The 21,896-nt window shown below is 36.2% G+C and overlaps 1 protein-coding gene across 1 annotated transcript in view; it reads left to right on the top strand.

The window, feature by feature from the left end:
* The window catches only part of apc (APC regulator of WNT signaling pathway), a 164,264-nt gene that overhangs the window by 112,970 nt on the left and 29,398 nt on the right, over nucleotides 1-21,896 (top strand). The window contains 3 exon segments of the mRNA XM_051929593.1: nucleotides 5,579-5,780; nucleotides 13,780-13,888; nucleotides 21,083-21,196. Of these exon segments, the coding sequence (XP_051785553.1) occupies nucleotides 5,579-5,780; nucleotides 13,780-13,888; nucleotides 21,083-21,196 (425 nt within the window).

Below are 21,896 nucleotides of genomic sequence, written 5' to 3'. Positions count from 1 at the left end.
CCCTGATCATCATTGAGATGTTTCTGCAGCTTAATTGGAGTCCACCTTTGGTAAATTCAGTTGATTGGACATGATTTGGAAAGGCACATACCTGTCTATATAAGGTCCCACGGTTGACAGTTCATGTCAGAGCACAAACCAAGCATGAAGTCAAAGGAATTGTCTGTAGACCTCTGAGACAGGATTGTCTCGAAGCACAAATCTGGGGAAGGTTACAGAAAAATTTCTGCTGCTTTGAAGGTCCCAATGAGCACAGTGGCCTCCATCATCCGTAAGTGGAAGAAGTTCGAAACCACCAGAGGTCCTCTGTGGAGAGAGGAGAACCTTCCAGAAGGACAGCCATCTCTGCAGCAATCCACCAATCAGGCCTGTATGGTAGAGTGGCCAGACGGAAGCCACTCCTTAGTAAAAGGCACATGGCAGCCCGCCTGGAGTTTGCCAAAAGGCACATGAAGGACTCTCAGACCATGACAAAGAAAATTCTCTGGTCTGAAGAGACAAAGATTGAACTCTTTGGTGTGAATGCCAGGCGTCACGTTTGGAGGAAACCAGGCACCGCTCATCACCAGGCCAATACCATCCCTACAGTGAGGCATGGTGGTGGCAGCATCATGCTGTAGGGATGTTTTTCAGTGGCAGGGACTGGGAGACTAATCAGGATAAAGGGAAAGATGACTGCAGCAATGTACAGAGACATCCTGGATGAAAACCTGCTCCAGAGCGCTCTTGACCTCAGACTGGGGCGACGGTTCATCTTTCAGCAGGACAACGACCCTAAGCACACAGCCAAGATATCAAAGGAGTGGCTTCAGGACAACTCTGTGAATGTCCTTGAGTGGCCCAGCCAGAGCCCAGACTTGAATCCGATTGAACATCTCTGGAGAGATCTTAAAATGGCTGTGCACCAACACTTCCCATCCAACCTGATGGAGCTTGAGAGGTGCTGCAAAGAGGAATGGGTGAAACTGGCCAAGGATGGGTGTGCCAAGCTTGTGGCATCATATTCAAAAAGACTTGAGGCTGTAATTGCTGCCAAAGGTGCATCGACAAAGTATTGAGCAAAGGCTGTGAATACTTATGTACATGTGATTTCTCAGTTTTATTTTTAACAAATTTGCAAAAACCTCAAGTAAACTTTTTTCACGTTGTCATTATGGGGTGTTGTATGTAGAATTCTGAGGAAAAAAATGAATTTAATCCATTTTTGAATAAGGCTGTAACATAACAAAATGTGGAAAAAGTGATGCGCTGTGAATACTTTCCGGATGCACTGTATATGTAAGTATACGTTTGTCAGATCAGGACTTTTGCCCTGTTTTCAATTTTTGCATATGCTATTTGTTTGCAATATGTAGAGCAAAAAGCATCCAGCAGCAAAAGCTTTTTAATTAAGTAGTAACCTCGGGTACATTCTTTACTGCTCCAATTACAATATTATATAGTGTGGTCCGTTCTGATCTTAGCCTGGGAAAGTCATAGGGAACCATCTATGTGCAACTTCTGATCTTTCCTGGAAATGCCGCAATGAATTTCAAATTTCTTGTGTTTGAATTTTGTTTCTTGAGACATTAAAGGTTAAAAAGTTATGAAAGCCTTCGTCCAGTTATTTTTTTTTTTTAGATTGGTTGGACCAACAGTCCCATATCCATGATGGCTTACTGTATAAACTGAGAGGTTGAGTTGTGCAAATATGCATGTCCAAGGATATTTTAAATTATTTTGTTAAATACTTTGGATTGAATGTGGTGGCAGTGAGGAAGTAAAAGAGCAGTGGTGCATACCAAAACTTTTCCAGTTAAAAAGTAGTTCAAGTTCATTTCCATCAAGTCAACGTTGTAGATTTGGTATTTCTGAAAATGAAGTACAGTTCAGCAGACACATAAAAGCGAGCATCATTTTTCAGGTTCTTTTGAAATTTCAGATCAAGAAAAGTTGTGCAGCTATTGATTTTGTGTAAATTTAAAGGCACTTTTTGTGCTTTTGATTTTCACATTTGTCTACGTGTGTGAGTGAAGTTATTTTCCAGAATATTAAGTAATTCTTTGTAGTCTTAGACCCTATTCAGGCAAGATTAGTTTTACACCAGGAGATGGGATATAGTAATTTGTACCTGAGGGCTTCTGTAGTTTTTAAGCCCTTTTTGAATGTGACAGTTGGGTGTTAGTGGTTGAAGTGTGCCGTTACGCACTGGTACTCTGTACCAGCATTTCTCCATTCTCTTTAGTTAATATACACATAACCGTGCATACCATCACTGCAGACTACATTAGCAACCTTTACTTATAACAGTATGTCTGTTTGCACTGCCAGTGGGACCTCTCCTGTCTGTTTTTTGATATAAATTGTATGTATCAGTTGTATATTAAGGTAATTGCAGTCCATCCATTTACTATTGATAAAAAATTTAACATAGAAAAGTTAATTATGACCATGTGACAGGAATGTGCTCTGTAAAGCTGCACCGCCCACACTAAAGCATTGATACTAATAAACTGATTAAAACAAAACTTACATGTGTAACGTCAGCTCAGTTGATAACATTGACTGCACTCTATGCATCTGCTTAATTTGTCACTGCAAAGGTACCGTCAATAAATGAGCTTTATCTGTAGGAAGTAAGATAAAATGGCTGAAATTCCTATCTTCTTTGGTGTATGAAGATTTTTCCAGTTTAAATACTAACTGAATTTGAAGGGTAATGGTAGCAATTTGTCTCCAATTTTATACTCTAGCTGTATTTTCCAAAGTAACATGTGGCATGTTTTAATTTAAGTGCCTTGTCATTGACAAAAAAAAGTTTAGTGAAAGTTGTCTGTCATTCATGATAACAGAACATTTGTGATTGATGGTCAGTTATGGCCAATGGAATCCACAGAATAAGTAATTGACAAGAGATGAGGCTTTGCTATTCTCTCTCGGTTCTAGAGGGGAAAGCTGACTAATGGATGAAATGACAAGTAAAATCCACAGATTCAGATGCTAGCAGCAAGGAATACTTGCACAAGCTCATGAATCAATGCTTGTCCCTTACCAAATATACATGCTGTATTCTGCATACTTGTCTGTACACTAAGCACAAAGACTAGTGGGGTGAAAATTAAAATGTTTTATACACAATTTACATAACATTTCTATTATTATTAAGTTATTAAGCAGTTTGCATACATTTGCAACCCGAGATTTTGTTCTTTTTTTGCATATAACAAAGACATATGCTTTGCATTTGCCATTCCAACAGATTGCACATCACAAATATTAACACTATCTTTTTTTTCGTGTCTGCCGTTTCTATAGGAGGGTGACAATGAGTTAAATTCCAATGGATGTTTTTCAAATGTTGACAAGCAATAAGCAAAAGGTATCACCGAAAACCACAAAACAAAAACAGCAAAAAAAAAAAAAAAAAAAACAGTACGAGGAAAGTTCAAAGAAAGAGACTTTTTTTTTTTTTTTTTTTTTTTTTTTTTTTTACAATGTTTCTGTTTGGGGATCGTTGTGCAAACGTGCACAACTGAGCTGCGATCACAGATCTAACTGCTCTGTGGATGATTGTTCAAGCATTTCAAGGTCACTTCGTTGTAATGAAAGCATCTGCTGAATGTACTTCGTAGTAACGCGATTTCTATAGACTCGTGTCAAATGGGGAAAATGTCGGGACCATAAAAATACTTTGTTGTAATACTCTCTCACCTCGGTCTCTTATCAATAGATTACACACAGAAATATATGATGTATGGCCTGTTTGTCCCCTCATAGTCTCTCTCCTCTCTCTGCGGCACTGCAAAGCCCCGCCCGCCTAGCGTTCTGAAAAGTCTGAGTGAATCTCCGTTGCCGGCAGTTCTCTCGCGGCCCGGCTGTCAGACGGCTGCGGCCCGGTAGTGGACCGGGGGTTGGGGACCCCTGCTTTACACCATTCCATCTGACGCTTGCTATTGAGCTTGGTGATTTGAGGCTTGCATGCAGCTGTTGGGCTATGGAATCCCATTCCATGAAGCTCCCGCTGCACAGTTAAAGCCAGTGGAAGTTTGGAACTGTTCAGCTATGGAATCAGCAAAGCGTTGGTGACTTTCCAGCACCATGCACCTTAGCAGTCATTGACCCCACTCTGTCACTTTACATGGTCTTCCGCATCATGTCTGAGTTGCTGTTGTTCCTAAAAGCTTCCAATAATAACTGTCCAATAATACCACTTACAGTTGCGTCTTATTGCAAAGGTAGCATCCTATCACACGGTACCATGCTTGAAGTCACAGAGCTCTTCAGAATGACCCATTTTGTTTCACCAATGTTTGTACATGGAGACTGCATGGCTAGGTGCTTGATTTTATACACCTGTGGCAATGGGTATGATTGAAACACCTGAACTCAATTAAGAAGTGTGTCCCAGTACTTTTGTCCATATACAGTAGTGTGTGTGTGTGTGTGTTTGTCACTCATTTAGTTATACAGTATTATATAAGAGAAGGCAGCAGAAAAAAAATTAAGTTTGCCTGTTAGAAATATGCCTCTACTCCTTTTTCTCTTTTGCAGTTACTATGTTTATTTCCACTTTTTGTGACTTAGTATCAGAATAGTATTATAACTGTTCTGAATGCCGGCAGATAATTGCAGTTACTGTACTTTTGGTATCTCCCAAGTGTTGAATATGTATAATATTCCTTTCTACCATTAGAGTAGACTGTCTAACATTCAGCATTCTAAGAATTTTTGCCACCATTTGCAAATGTTCAAGTGTAATTTGACTTAGCTACCAATATGAAAGTAGACTGTTACCCTGCATAACTAAAATGGATCGTTTAGGCTACTTTGCACTCGGGCCTCTATTTATACATTCACTTAAAATTTTAAGATGGCCTTTCACTCAAAACATCTTGAATATTAGGCTCCATCTTGCAGGTTCTTTTGTTATAAGAAATGATTTTAATTCATTTATTTATAAACATACTAGCATTCAGTAATCTTAAGCTTAAGGCTGATGACTTGTCACATTAAATTTACATGCTCTCTGTCCACTTTTACTGTGGCTTTATTAGAATCAAGATTATATATAACAAGATGCATTTTAAAGTATAGTCTTGGATTCTGTTTCAGGAAACCCATGGAATTACTGAAAAAAACACTTTGTTATAGGAAAGTGCATGTTTATTCTTCAGACTACAGATTTGGAGAAAAATCAGTTTTAAAGCAGAGATTACCAGGCTGGGTGAAATAAATTACAGGTCATTCTTTCTTTCACCCTTATATTAATTTTATTCAAATAAAGTTGGTTTGATAAACTATCATTTGACAGCATTAAATACAAAATGTTTAAAGTGTTTCTGTTGAAAGAAAGAAACTGCAATTTTGTTTGAGTGCACCACAAAATAGAACAGAATATGTAATGGCAAATTTTAATTAAAATATAACTGGAAAGTCATTAATATTAATGTTAATCTGCCACATAGCCTAAAGATATATAATAATTTTATTTATTTTTTTATTGAAAGCACTGAATAAAAAATGTGTTTAATATGGTTTTTCAAACAGTATTTGTATATTTGTGTATGTCAGTTATTCAGTCTATGATCTTTTTCCTCAGAGATGAACTTGGATGCCAGCAATTTTCCTGGAGTAAAGTTAAGACCAAAGGTTCCTCTGCGTTCATATGGTAGTCGAGAAGGATCCATTTCTGGGAGGTCAGGAGAAAGTAGCCCTGTTCCTATGGGGTCTTTTCCAAGAAGAGGCTTATTGAATGGAAGTCGGGAAAGCACTGGTTATCTAGAGGAATTAGAAAAAGAAAGGTATGTTGTATCAATTTTTTTTTCTTTCTGATAGATTATTCCTTATTTTCATGTGATCAAGCATAGAGAGTAAGCCTGCATTTGGAACGTAATGCTTAGTTGTAGACTGTTACTGTGCATCATTTTCAGAAACAATTTGGCTTTTTTGCCAAATGGAAAGTGGCTGTTGTCTTCTAAAACAGTGAATTGTTTTTAATTGGAGTGATTTTTAAGGGGCAGGTGGTTGTTTTTGCAACATTTAAGTTAGATTTGATACTTTAATGGAAGTCTCATCACTGTTAAATCCAAATTTGATTATCTTTATTTCAGATTTCCTTTTTCCATTTATTTTTCATAACATGAATGCAGTCTAGGGTTGAGACAGCAGGCAGCAGCTTTTGAGAGATGTTTTTGTTTAAAATCATTGGAGCAAAACATGTCATCTTGGAATAAATAATTGTATTAAATACAGAGTCTTTCCCAGCAATTGGCCTACTGATATTGTGATCTCACCTGTTATGTGCTCAAGGGTAAAATGTAGGGCTATAGAGTAGATGTAATCCACTGATCTGTAAATTTGATACACAGACTGGAATGTGTCTGCACAATTTGAAATGGTACCGTTGATGACAGCTGCCATTAGAATCACCATGCATTTTATACATATGGAAGTCCTTTTCATAATTTAGTAGTAATTGATTTGGGTTAATCACAGATATTATTTCAAGTAAACACCAAAGCACAATCAACAAAAATTGTAATCCAATTTTATATCACTTTTTTTTTTAGTTGGTGATAATTAAATAATTAAGTATAGCTTATTACTTTGTATTCACATGGATTGATAAAAAAAAAAAAAGAGTTTTTATTGAGTGAGAAATTAAACTTCATTGCTACTTTTTGGTACATTTTGATTACTGTTCATGTGAGTGGCAGTGGATTTCTGTGAGATTCATCTATTAATTAGTAATACTTGCTGAACATGGCATTGGAGAGTGGTGATGTGCATTATACTGGTCAGGCATACAAATTAGAATTTCACTGTACATATAACAATAAATGGGAATTGTTAGGATTTTGGTGGTAGCTCCAGAAAATGCTACCCTGGTAGATATTTATTATATAACACTTCTTTAAGAGATGAACCATTTAATGGAATACAAGTTCTGTCTTGGGATAGCTATACATTAAGCAGATACAAACAAAGCAGTAAAAGGTCTTGTATTTTGTGTCACAATTCATAAATCTAAGCAACGGAATCCTTACTAGCCCATACTAATGTGTGTCCATTACTAAGTAAAGAAGAATCCTGTTGTTTAATGTGAGCAGCCACAGTAACCTCATCAGGATATCTTATAAAAAACGCCGGAGGTTGGCGATGTCTGTACAGTACAGAATTATGTGTATGTTGTTTTAGCCCAGTAATATCCATGAGAAGATGATCTCATGAGGTGTTTCACTGTGTTGTAATTTTGACAGTGGTCAGTGAGAGGATAGTTTGCAGGACTTAAATACTTTGAGTATACATTGTGTATAATATTGGAGTATTTTGTAACATAGTGAAAAGAATGTGAGCCATACACTTTGTAGTTGGAGAGAATACACTGAATACAGTACATTGTTGTATCCACCACACATCAAATCACCTCAGGATCCCAAAATTAAGCCCTGAGTGCAGCCATGCAATTGGTGACACCTCAGTACCACACTAGTTATTATTAATAGATAACATATACTATTAATTTAATTATTTGTATTGAGTAGACTATAGGATTAGGCTAATAAGTTTATAAATTCAGCATACTTACTAACTAAAAGCTGTCTTAAACCAATAGTTATTTACAGAATGGTAATTTAAGTTAAAATGCTTTTCAATTTACTAGTCTCTGGACAGCAAAAAAGTGTTTTTTTTGCAAATTTTGCCAACTTTTTCTTGATTTCCAGAATACCTGCAAGACTTTTTCATGCAAATAAATATTCCATGTATTGAAACATATTTTAAATTTCAATGCATTTTATTTAAGATCGTATTATCTAATTGAAACAGGTATTACCTTACCACTGAAATCAGCATGAGTGTGCCAAAGATCAACATACCTGTATAGAAATTAATAATCCACAATATGTGAAACAGGGAAGACTGCAGTTCCATTTCTTGTTTTAAACACCACACTGAAAAGGAGTTTCATTATCAATTGCACTTTCTATTGACTTAATGATATATTTAAAGTGTCATCTGTCTCTTTTCAAAACTAAACAGTCCAGTTTGGGATTGCAGAGGCTAGAATCCTTTTCTGCAGCATCAAACACAATGCTAGATGACATCATGTCAGTAGTTAACCTACCTAGTTCAGTATGGACTATAATAGTAATGTCAATAATGTCCTCAAAGATTATTGATGAGAAACTGACAACTACCAAGCTATAATATTAACTGAATCAAAGGCCAGCATTTGAAGAACATTGGTATTAATTAATCTGCATGTAGGGGTATAAATAAGCAAAGCAAAATTTTACATTTTCTTTTTTCAGAAATTGTAGAACCCGAAGTCAGTTCAAGTAAAAATGAACACTTGTGGTATGCAAAGAGTGGGCTAAGGGTAAACCTGGTAACACTTTAGGTATTGCATTTGTGTAACAAGACCTTAACAAAGACATACTTTAGTCTTCATAACACTTAGATGGATTGTTCATCTCTGTGCAATTGTGACATATTGACACGATAAAATTACTTGGTTTGGTAAGAGGAAGGATTCACAGGTCTTATACTAAATTTGTAATATCTAGAGAAATGTTTCTTAGTTAAGCCACCTTAGACCACTCCAAAGTGAAGTTTTGTTAGTATGTCACAATGCAGAGATGAATAAACACTGTACCGATGCGTTGCAAGCATTATGAAAACCCAAATAATTGTTTTTTAAGGTATTGTAAATGAATATTAGATTCATTTTTGTAGTACCTAAAGTGTTACAGAAAACCTTAATGTGGCACAATTATCCAAGCCCGAGTTATTAATGTGATTTTATTGTGTTGCTAAATGTAAAGTTTTAAGGCATTTTACTAAATTGCACATTATATCTTGAGTTAGCTTTTCAGGAAAGGTTCATTCAGCTGATGGATTCCTGTGTGTGTTTATTAATGTTAATTTTTCAGAATTTGCCTAGAGTTGCGTTAGCTTTTACATTTTGTTTATATTATTTAGGAAAATGTTATGTTTCAGTAGTTTTTTTAAAGTTTAGGGTTTATCTCAGGTTGTTTCAATTGGGTGTTTTGGTTCGGTTTCTGCATTTTATACTGCCTCTTGTCTTATAAAATGCCCTATAAATTGACCTTAATGAATGTAAGTAAGTTGCTGTATTGCTTTTAAAATAATTGCTTAATTCAGATGCTTATTCAAAAGTATAGAAAATAACTGCTGAAGTGCAGTCTGTCAGTTTGAATACACTTAATTTGAACTGTTAGGAAAAGACTAATACGTTAAAATAAGTACATGAATCTCATTAGACAATGAAAATATGAGTAAAAATAGCACTTATAGTTTATGAATAGTAGCATAAAACTGAATTGTCAATAGGTGTTTCATTGAGGGACATTACTCTTCTTCACTGCCATTTTGTCACAAGTTAGTTTTATTACTTGTTCTTTTATCAAGCTTCATGCAGCTTTAATTCCTGTTTTCTTTTTTGACTTGCTCTTTTTATTTGCACTCTTTGGTTATGTGTGTCCAAAAATAGAGGTCTCAGAGTGGCTTCTTGGCATTATAGGAATAGTACACCTGATATTGTAATATTTCTGCCATTTGCTGTGTATGTTAAAATACTACATGATATACAGTAAATACAATTAAAAATCAGATACATGAACAGAATTTCTGTACATGCACTAAACTGTGGTTTTGAAATGGAATAGATCATAAAAACATTTGCTTCTTGAATAAAAACAGATGTTCTTATGCTTGCCATAAAACACAAATCATGCTACTGTCTGCAGGCACTCATTCATGTGTGTGTAAACAAAATTATTTACAGACTTGTCATTTTAAATGGGCCTGTGCCCTTCCTGTGCCTTTGTGTAATGATAGACAGAGCTGATTATTGCTTCATTAACATCAGGATGACACAAATCACTGCTTGACCTTTGGCTCACATTCTAATTTTGGCTGCCAAAATTTGGTGACAATAAAAATGAATGCAAACAGGTCAAGCTGCCAGAATATGGTCTATTCTATGCATACAAGCATGTCTTATCAACAATTACTGCACTTAATAAGTTTCATTCACATTTAATAAATCACACTGCAACATATTTCTTTTGAATAGTTCCTTTTGAGCTGAATTTTTATTTATTTTTTTATAACGTACACCAAAAAATGCCTGGCTTTACATGGTCTAATTCTGTGCACATGCATGAAATCAACTTTTGGCTCATCGTTTGATTATATTAATTTGTATTCTAAAGATCTATGAATTAGCAATTTGAAAATTACTTACTGTTAAATATTTTGATACAGAATGCAGATCATTTCACAAATATACATTTTGATCACTGGTTATAGATATGGATAATATGTATAAATATGAACCATCTCTGTGACAGAAGTCTAATAAAGGTAGTGGTCTGTTTTATAACGTTTACTATTTTCTTGCCAAGTATTCTTCCATTTTGTTGTTGTAAACGTCAAATTAAAACATTATGAAAATGTGAATCTTTTTTTACTGGCACTAACTGGTGGCTTGTTTTCAATACAGGTACACATTTAAATCATTTGTTTTTTAACCACTCTTTATTCTTAGGATGAAATTTGGAATGTGTGTTCTCAGAATGACAGCTTGGCTACCATTTATAAGTTTGATTTAACTAAACTACCGTGTAAGCAATATTTTAAGAAACATTCATGCATCAGTATTATGACTTGTGCAACATTACCTACATATGGTTACCTCCAAAGTTTGCAGACAATTTTACAAGAGGACCATTTATCATGATAGGGAAGTAGTTTCTAAAAAAGAAAGTACTGAATTATAATACAAAGTGAAAATCGAATGTAATCCCAACAGCAATTATTCATGGGGAATGAAGTGGGTTTATTCCTTTTTGGCCTAACAGGAGAAGCAAAATTGTGTTCCCATCACAAATGGAGGCAGATGCCAGGGGCTAGTAATACCCGTCTGACCTTCAGCTACTATGGTCATTTCCTCTAGACAAAGCTATTTTCTGCACATGCCTCTTTCAGTGAAGGGTCACTTGGAGTGGCAGTATAACCTTACATTTTTCCAGGGCAAGATCTGTCTTGGACACTCAAATTGACTTTATACTTTGTTATCTGAGATTACGTAGATAGATGTCTCAAAATTAGTGCCTTTAAAATGTTCTATTCTATAAGACTGTCTAGTTAAAATGTTGACATTTCTCAAATCTCAATGCAAGTTATTTTTAGATATTTTAAAATGCATTTCCGGTGAGTCAAAATGGACAGCAAATGTATACATATATATCCTGAAGTAACTTCCTGAATTAATAATAGCGACGGGCGCTCAGCAGGCTTCTGTCAATCATGGAGAATCCACTGCATCCACTAAACAGTATCATCTCCAGACAGAGGAGCAGCTTCAGCGACAGACTGCTGTCACTGTCCTGCTCCACTGACAGACTGAGGAGATTGTTCCTCCCCCACACTATGCGACTCTTCAATTCCACCCGGGGGGGTAAACGTTAACATTACACAAAGTTATTGTCTGTTTTACCTGCATTTTTATCACTCTTTAATATTGTTTTTTTTTATCAGTATTCTGCTGATGGAGTATGTGAATTTCCCCTTGGGACTAATAAAGTATCTATCTCTCTATCTTTCTCTGTCTCTCTCTCTCTCTCTCTCTCTCTCTCACACACACACACAGTGCTTTTCATACCTATCTATCTACAGTATTTTATAGTGGCCCTCCTATCTATCTACATCTGTATGTTGTAAGCCTTACAAAGTGAAATTTATGGTAGAGCTGGCACTTGGAAGCCAATGCACAAAGACACATAACCTGGTGTAAAGAACACAAGTCCCCTGGAAACATGAACAATGAAAAAGTGCAACAAGCTGTAAAGCGTTATAATTAACCCTCTTTCCTACATCCAGGGAGAAAGCCAATGGATGACTTCAAATCACTGTGTCTGTTGCCAAATGTTGCATGTGATGGGGAATCAGTAATGATACTATATGTAAAACCATGTTGTGGGGTTTAAGTCTGATGATTATTCTGCATGCTTGTGTAATACTCAAGGACAATAATGTTATTTTGTAGGACCTGTTGCACCCTTTAATGCAGACATTATTCCCACATGATGTTCCCCAAATCCAGCAATTCAGAACGCTCCACTACTCATTTCTAAACTAATTCAAGCATGGTGTTATGAACACAAGGAAAAACTTGCATATATTTCATTGTCTTCCCTAACAATAGATCTGAACATTTTCCAATCTTTATTGCAAGTTCTGGAGCACAAATTATGACGTATATTTTCACTTCCTTTCTTCCTCCAAGAATTGATTGGCTTTCTTCCTGAGGAATAGAACATAATCACACTACACACAATTGAGGACTTGTACAACAACATTCTAAGAGGAACTGAAGGAAAATGGAGGCCCTATTTCTCATTAGGTTCTTGATGTTAATTATTAAATGATTCTGTTACTTTGTCCACACCATTTATCTATAATGCAGATTATCTTGAGTGCACTTTTGAGATATATATTTAAGTAACATCCAGATCATGCTGAGATACAGTATTTGAAATGATTTCAAAATATCTTCAAATAACTTCAGATATCTTCCTGTGCAATTCAGCATATGTCAAAAATGTTTTAAGATACCTTAAAATAACAGGAAGTTCTCCTGAAAACTCCTGTTTTAAGTGTTGGTTATTGATGCTATCTATCTATCTATCTATCTATCTATCTATCTATCTATCTATCTATCTATCTATCGATCTATCGATCTATCGATCTATCTATCGATATACCTGATGGTTTTCACTTTTTTAATTCTACGTACATCTGAGTGTAATGTAGCAAGAATGTATGTGCTTGCTGCCTAGGATGCTAGTTTCTGCTGCAGGTTGTTGAAGGGGAGCCATATCCTGCACCCTCTCCTTTTCTGATTTGTCTTATCGGACACTTTCTGAACGTTCATCTTTCTTGACACATTACCTTTCTATAGGCAGTTAGTGTAATTTAAAAGGTGCTGGCAAAATGTCTAGTATTTTTCTTGATACTTTTTCATTTCAAAAGTTTAAAAAAAATGTTTTGGATTTATTATTTAATGAAAATCTTTTATGGGGAAAAAACCTCCCCGAATTCATTTTCTGTCCTGCTTGTACATACAAATGGCATGATATAGATAGAGATTATTCTATTTTTGAAGGTTTTTCCTGATGCATGAATTAAACTTATTAGTTTGGTATTAATATGATCAGTTGCAGATAAACTGTTGTTCTTTAGTTTAGGAGGCACAGGAACTTATTTTAGTTGTATTTCTCCATTAGGCTGTGTTTAAAATATACAGTGTCAGCCCTAAGACATTTTGATTACAGCTCATGCAGTGATCACTTGTTTATGTAACACAGCACTGCAGTATGATGCTCAGCTGAGCCACCAGAGAATAATTGCCAGCTAACCTCTAACTGGCATTTCTTTGAAAATGAAATGGAAGATTCATCTCTGCATTGAAAGCAGAGCTGAAAAGGGCAAACTATGCCTGGTATATAACTAGGTAATAACACTAAACTTCACCATGCAGTGGTGGAGTATTTAAGGCAGTTTAAAAGATTGTTTTGCTCCACTGTCTAAACATAATTTGCTCTCACACTGAGTCATTTTCAGCTAAAACAAGTCATCAACCATTTAGTGTGGCAATATAGGAAAACCTTATGCATTTTGTTGGAACCAAAATAAGCAGGTTCTCTGTTGGTCTCTAGTTTTTATACTTCCAAAACAAATTACATTACTTTTTTTTTCTTTTTATATATAAAGATCTCTACTAATTGCTGAACTAGAAAAGGAAGAGAAAGAAAAGGACTGGTACTATGCACAACTTCAAAATCTTACCAAAAGGATTGACAGTCTCCCACTCACTGAAAGTGTAAGTAAATAACAAACGTGGCTTTCATGTTGATATTGTGTTGACATCACTCCCAAAAGACAGTTCTGCGAATGTCTTGTGGGATTTGTTTTTTTAATTTCAAAGCTTTACTTGCCTTTATTTTTCCTTAGAAAAGCATAAGAATACAGTGTAATTTTAGTGAATAATGATGTCTATTTTTGAAAATTGTGTACTAAAATACAAAAATAAATCTGAAAAGACAGTCGCATAAAGTATGGAATAGATCAGAAGAGAGCTGAATGTTAGCTTTTCCCTGTGTAAATGGATTACTTATGGATACATTAAAAAATGTTTGTTTTTTTGGCAGATTTCTTAGTTATATTTCTAGGATGTGCAAATATTTTCAGTCAAGTGATCTTAACATTTGTTTGGTACTCTTAATGGAATTTTTATGACTGAGCATTCCAAGGTTATTATAGTTAATGAAAACTAAAATCAAAACTGAAACTATTATTAAAAAAACATTTTCGTAAACTGAAATAAAATAATTAACAAAACCGAAATGAAAAACTAAAACTAAATGAAACTATTAAAGTAGCTGGAAAGACTAAAATAAAATAATAATAATTTACTAAAATATTTTTAGTTTTCGTTTTTGAATGAATATTCTTGCCCTTAGTCTTTAACCCTTGTAAGTTTTAACTCTAAAACAGAAAGTCATCCACCATGAGCTGTCCCCACACATTCATCCAGTGAACGGCGGCTGGTGACGGAGGGCGGCTGTTCACACAGCATTTGCGGAGACAGAGCGAGCTGAGTGCGGGTGTGTAAAGCGTGAGAGATACAAAGCGATTTGCGTGCCGCCTTTCTTTGCACTTGTTTTTGTCAGAGGGAGGAGGATGTTCTAAAATGGACACTGTACAATGGCTGAAATCAATGTGCTGGTCAACAAAAACTTTACCGTATGGACAGAAAAATCACAAGTGAGTAACGTTTCAGTTTATTTCTCAGGTGACTTCTTTTTGTTGACAGCAATTCACCTGCCACTTCGCACAGAAGAAAAAGTTTTTACTTTCTCATATACGAAGTATGGAGAAAGTATAGTAATCATGAAAAAATTCGACATCGATATTTTGCTGAATCTTGACTTTATAGACCTCCCAGAGTCCAAAAATACAGTAATCCCTCCTCCATCGCGGGGGTTGCGTTCCAGAGCCACCCGCGAAATAAGAAAATCCGCGAAGTAGAAACCATATGTTTATATGGTTATTTTTATATTGTCATGCTTGGGTCACAGATTTGCACAGAAACACAGGGGGTTGTAGAGAGACAGGAACGTTATTTAAACACTGCAAACAAACATTTGTCTCTTTTTCAAAAGTTTAAACTGTGCTCCATGACAAGACAGAGATGACAGTTCTGTCTCACAATTAAAAGAATGCAAACATATCTTCCTCTTCAAAGGAGTGCGCATCAGGAGCACAGACTGTCAGAAAGACAGAGGAAAGCAAACAAATCAATAGGGCTGTTTGGCTTTTAAGTATGCGAAGCACCGCCGGTGCAAAGCTGTTGAAGGCGGCAGCTCACACCCCCTCCGTCAGGAGCAGGGAGAGAGAGAGACAGAGAAAAACAAACAGTCAAAAATCAATACGTGCCCTTCGAGCTTTTAAGTATGCGAAGCACCGTGCAGCATGTCGCTTCAGGAAGCAGCTGCACAGAAGATAGCAACGTGAAGATAATCTTTCAGCATTTTTAGACGAGCGTCCGTATCGTCTAGGTGTGCGAACAGCCCCCCTGCTCACACCCCCTACGTCAGGATCAGAGAAAGTCAGCGCAAGAGAGAGAGAGAGAGAGAAAAGTAAGTTGGGTAGCTTCTCAACCATCTGCCAATAGCATCCCTTGTATGAAATCAACTGGGCAAACCAACTGAGGAAGCATGTACCAGAAATGAAAAGACCCATTGTCCTCAGAAATCCGCGAGCCAGCAAAAAATCCGCGATATATATTTAAATATGCTTACATATAAAATCCGCAATAGAGTGAAGCCGCGAAAGGCGAAGCGCGATATAGCGAGGGATCACTGTACTGTTTTTTAGAATTGTGTGTGTGTGTAAACACGATAACTCAAAAACGCAACTAGATAGATGGATGAAATCCGGCATGTGGTGGTTACACCACAATTTGTAAATCTGTATTAACTTTTGGGCCAAATCCATCACTCGGAAGTGGTACTTCACCTAAACACATATGATTTTTTTTTTTATTCATGCAGCTGCAGAGTCCGATTTATTCAACATTACTTTTATAATAATTGTTCAATATATCATTCATTTGATTTGTTGGTGATGGTTCCTTAATGCACATAATATAAAAATATAATCATTGTCTTGCGGTTTACTCCTCAAATATCCATCCCCATATCTGAGTATACAAAAAAGTCGAGGGGAGACCACTCCCGATTTTTGAAAATAAAATGGCACTGATCGAGAGACTGACAAGGTCGTCATACAAGATCAGCATATTGTTGCTCACCAATCACTTTTGCTTTAAAAACATTGTTTAACAACGAAGCAATACAAACAGAGTCTGACAAGTGATGAAAAACTAAACATACTAATGGGTTTTTGTATTTATTCTAGATTTATTCATTTGTCTTTTTCAGTTCATATTCACAACTCAAAATACCTGATATTGTGAAAGTAATCCATTAGCAGAATTATATTTTAAAATTTGTCTCCCTTTTTTCAATGTTTCTCTCTCTCTCTCTCTCTCTCTCTCTCTCTCTCTCTCTCTCTCTCTCTCTCTCTCTCTCTCTCTCTCTCTCTCTCTCAAAATAGTTGAACTATCATATTCTTTTTGTTCTTAACATCAGCCATATCATACATATTGCATACCAGGGAGTTTTCCTGCCTTACATTCAAACATGCTGAGGTAGGCTCCAGGTTTCCTGTAATCCTGCTCTGGATAAACAGGTTTAGATAATGTATATATTGTTCTTAATCTCAGATGCTGTCTCTGTTGTTTTGTGCTTGTCCATACTCCTATTACCTGCTCTTGCCCTGCTCATTATGGGTTTACTGTTCTTATGGTGGTCTACTCAAGTCTCACTGCCCCTAAGCTTCACACTACATGCTTGTTGTTCTTTGTTTTCCTCAATACAGTTAGGTGGGGTCTGCACACTCATTCAAGTCAAAGAGCCCTGTTTTTGCTAATCCTACTGTGATTTTCATGAGAAAAATATTTTAAAAATTACACAATTGTGAAAAATTATTCATATTCGTTATCTAGTTTTGATTATGCTTGCTTTTATCAGACAAAAAACAAAACCAGATAGTAAACCATGTAGTGTAGTAAGCTTCCACTAACATTAAACTCATATCCAAATCTGTTAAGTGTATAGTTCTGTCTGATTGTGACACAAAACTAACTCCATAGGTGCTCTATGCCATAATTACTAAAACTAAAACTGAAACTAATATATATATAAAAATAAAATAGAAACGTTTTTGTGAAATAAAAACTAAACTAAAACTAAAAATACACGATGAAGGAAAGCTAAAACTAAACTGAATTTCCAAGTAAGGTCGTAAAAAAATATAGAAATAAAAACTAATATAAAAAAAAGGCAAAACTATAATAACCTTGGAGCTTTCTCCTGCCAGCCTGTTTTCCCTATTATAACTCATTTGTCCTATTACTGGTGAATATACAGTCATGGGCAACTTTATTAGGCATACCTGTTCAATTGCTTGTTAATGCCAGTATCTAATCAGCCAATCACATAGCAACAAGTCAATGCAGTTGGGCTTGTAGTCATTAGCCAGGTTTCCATCCAAGGAGTTTTTGCGAAAAAATATTTAGCGCTTCAAATTTTTTTACCGATATAGCTGATGGAAATGCTAATTATCGATAAAATGTTGTACATGTCGACATAATATTTTTCCGTTTAACTTTAGCGCATAAATTCCATATCGATATTTCAGATGTCGCAAAAAACTACATTGGAAACACTTTTTGTCGGAAAAAAGGGCTAATGCAAATAAATGTGTCACATTTTCATCACGTGCAATCAAAACGAGAATGGCGGAGCGGTTCGCATGGTCTGATGAAGAGAGTTTTTTTTTTTGATTAAACGTCGTTATTTTGTATTAATTCAAATTTCAGTTTTAATTAAAAACCTTAAGGGAAGCAGGTTACAGTACTAATTCAGTTGTTATCGCACTGAGAAGGGATGTTGAAAGGTAGGCTCACCTGTACAGATCCGATGCTGCAAACACAGATGCATCATGGGCACTTCCAGGAGTGCCAACGCAAATGTCTCGTATCATGCACCTGTCATCAACAAGGGCCTGGAGAACAATAGATGGCCACCCTTTGCGATTAATGTAATCGCGGTAGCCTTCCGTCGGGGGAAGAATAGGCACATGCGTGCCATCCAGCGCACCGTAAATCTGTGGCACAAGATGCACCAAGGAATTGAGGTATGCAATTTCATTGGCCTCCGCTACAGTCGGATGTCTGATATAACGCCGCATTAATTTTTCTTTAATAGCGGTGCACACAGCATATACACATTGATGGACGGTAGTTTTACTAACCCCGAAAGTTTCTCCAACTACTCTATACTCGGCGCAGGTTGCCAGCTTGTAAAGGGCGATGGCAATCCGCTTTTGGGTTGGAACCGGTGGTCGGTGGCAACCTGTGATGGGCGCAACATCAGGACTGATGAATCCACACAACATCTCAAACGTCGGCCGTGTCATTATAAAATGTTGCAGCCAGAGATTTTCTGTGAAGTGTCTCTCCATCACCTCCTCCCAGAAGGTCTTATTCCGTCGTCTCTCCCATACCCGTGGGTTTCGTCGCACTGGGGTACTTTCTTCGAGCTCTAGGGCTATCAGACAAGCAACTGCTTCATTCTGCTGTCGTCTTCGGATATTATGTACAATTCCAATTATTTGTGAAACTGAAATAACAGTAAGTTGGCAAATTTCAATAAACTGTCTGAATAATCTCTCCATTTCTTTGTTTCTTTGTTTAGTGGAGGGGGTGTAACGTGGAAAACAAAAGGTAGATAATTTGCGACATACACAAAATTATGTATGGAAACGGCTCAAGGGCAGATTTTTTTTGCGATACAACAAAACTTATGCGACAGTTCGTTTTGGGGGAGGGGGGGGGGGGGGTGACGTCATCAGGCACACCATTTTATCGATAAAAAGCCAGTTTGATGGAAACAGGCTGGAGACAGCAAATTTCGCACATTTTTTTTACGTATATTCTGTTTGTCGATAATACAACTTCGCAAAAAACTGGATGGAAACTTAGCTATTGTCAAGACTACCTGCTGAAGTTCAAACTGAACATCAGAATGGGGAAGAAAGGTGATTTAAGTGACTTTGAACATGGCATGGTTATTGATGCCAGACGGGCTGGTCTGAGTATTTCAGAAACTGCTGATGTACTGGGATTTACACGCACGAACAACTTTAGGGTTTTCAGAGAATGGTCTAAAAAAAAAAAAGGAAAATTTCCAGTGAGTTGCAATTCTCTGGGCGAAAATGCCTTATTGGTGCCAGAGGTCAGAGGAGAATGGCCAGACAGGTTAAAGCTGGTAGAAAGGCAACAGAAACTCAAATAACCACTCATTACAACCAAGGTATGCAGAAGAGCATCTTTGAACACACATGTTGAACCTTGAAGCAGATGAGCTACAGCAAGCAGGAGACCACTGTGCTATCCATGGAGCCCATGACAGTCTAGCTTGCTAGATGGTATACAAGAAATACTTAGGAAAGAATTTCAAATTAAAGAATAAATTAGATTTTTTTTTTTAGTGTTCCAGTGTTATGGAATATTATTCTCTAGCTTTTAAGTTTAGAAAAAACGAATGCCATACCTAGTTATGCTCCATGGTAGCGCAGTGGTAAAATGTACTTTCTATGCCCTTTTAGTGCATCAAGTCTGGTATTTTTTTCCCGAATAATTCTTTGTTTAGTATGAGGGAAGTATTATTGAATAGTTTACAATTTATTATAGTTTATAATCAAAGTCTGCAAGTTGCTTGTTTAGGTTATTGCAACCTACCTCTTCTTTGAGTGTAGCATCGCTAACAAATGCATATTGTGCACTGAATATTGCGTCATTCTGATTATATCTCACAAACCCCCTTGAAAGTGAAGCTTATAAGAACACCGGTGTCTTCCTGTAATGTGACGCACTGTAATAAATTGGACACTAATGTTCCTGTAATTGTTAATGAGTGTAAGCAAGTAACAGTAGCGGCCTTCTTTTGCTGGTTCCCTTAAGAGCTTTCATACCACCAAGACACTTCTACTGGCCTGTAAGCACTTAAACATATACAACTTTCAAGCTTCCTAGCTTGAATCACTATATTTGTATACCTCAAACTTTACCTATGACATAGTAATGACAGAGTTAATTATGGCCTTTCCAAGCATTAAGTGTTGAGCAGTACACATCTCACATAGTACAATAATAATGTAAAGTAAGCCAACAAGAGCAGTTAAATGTCTATGGTTACTTTCCAAAAGGATATATAACAGCTAGTTAGGGCTCGGGGCACCTAAAGTACTAAGTTTCATTGCACTTTTTCTCTTCTCTGTTAAACTGTGGGTCTTGGGTGGACATTACCTGATGTCAGCAAGGGGTGACATCAGCCTTGATCACAGGTTGCTCTTTCTTATTTTTGCACTACTATAAGACATACACATATATTTTGTGCAGTTTTTGTAGGCTAAGATGCTTCAGTTTTAATTTTTTTGTTTAGCCATTTTGATCAGAACAGTATTGCCATTAAGTAGTGTTTGTCATTACCTTTTAACTAAAAAGTATTGAAACATTTATGGCTGTGGTCATTATAGTAGACAGAACAGACTTCAGTCAAAAGGTGGAGAGTTTGTTTATCAAACAGATTCAGTAATCAGTTGTTGAAATTTACTCCAAAATGGTTACATGCACACAACAGGATATACAACTACAGTAGCAGATTGGTTTGACCCTTTTTTCTGTTTGACCAATGGTTTTCAAACATTTCCTTACAAAAATATCTGTCAATTTTATGCAATTACATTTTTCCACGGTGAAGAATGGAATAATGTTTACATGAAAGGAATAGTTAAAGATATCTCAAAAGCAGTGTCAAGATGACAATGTTTTATAAATGTTTTTATAATTTTGATCTGAGTGTTTTTTTTTTCCTTTTATTTTCAGTTTTCTCTACAGACAGATATGACAAGGAGGCAGTTAGAATATGATGCACGGCAGATCAGAGCAGCAATGGAGGAGCAGCTTGGAACTTGCCAAGATATGGAGAAACGAGCTCAGGTATCACATTTTAAACGTGTGCATGTGTGTGTAAGTATATCAAGTATATTCTGTTTTATCCTGTCAATACTGTTTACAAACGAACAGTAAAGGCAAAGGTACAAAACTTCAAAATCAAGAGAAGTTTCCTTACAAATCTTTTGTATTTATCAAAAAAGAGAAATTATTGGTATCCAGCTATTAAGTCATCACAGTACTTGCTAGATATTATTCCCACAATTTAGAACACCTTCATGAGTTAAGATCAAAACAACGCCTTCAAATTCTACAGAAAATTATGGATGAGAAACAGCTGATCCAAATACAAAGTAAGAAGTATTGAAAGTTGCACTGCATGCATCTACATTTTAGGCTGTTTTTGAAAACTACATGAAGACAAACACTACTGGTTTCTGCTGTTGCTTATACATTTGTCTTTGGTGTTGAAAAATGCTACAGTTTACTAATTAGGAAGCAGCTGTTAAGAACATGGAGCATGACAACATGTAGTAAAAATATGGTTTTACTGTTTACACCTCAGTTTTGTATTTCAGAATCAAATCGTTAAACTTTACATAATAGCCAAAGTTTACACTCAACAATTGTGTATTTAAACTGTTAGGCTAATCATAGACTTCTGTATGCCATCTTTGTTGTGTCTGTCTTGGCAGTTTTCCAGCTTTTTTCTCGGAAGAATAATATAAGGCCTAGCCCAGAGTAT

Source organism: Erpetoichthys calabaricus, chromosome 7 (genome assembly GCF_900747795.2).
Source record: "Erpetoichthys calabaricus chromosome 7, fErpCal1.3, whole genome shotgun sequence".
NCBI classification, from domain to species: Eukaryota; Metazoa; Chordata; class Cladistia; order Polypteriformes; family Polypteridae; genus Erpetoichthys; species Erpetoichthys calabaricus.
Note: the sequence above shows the minus strand (reverse complement) of the source record. Positions and strands in the feature narration are given on the sequence as shown.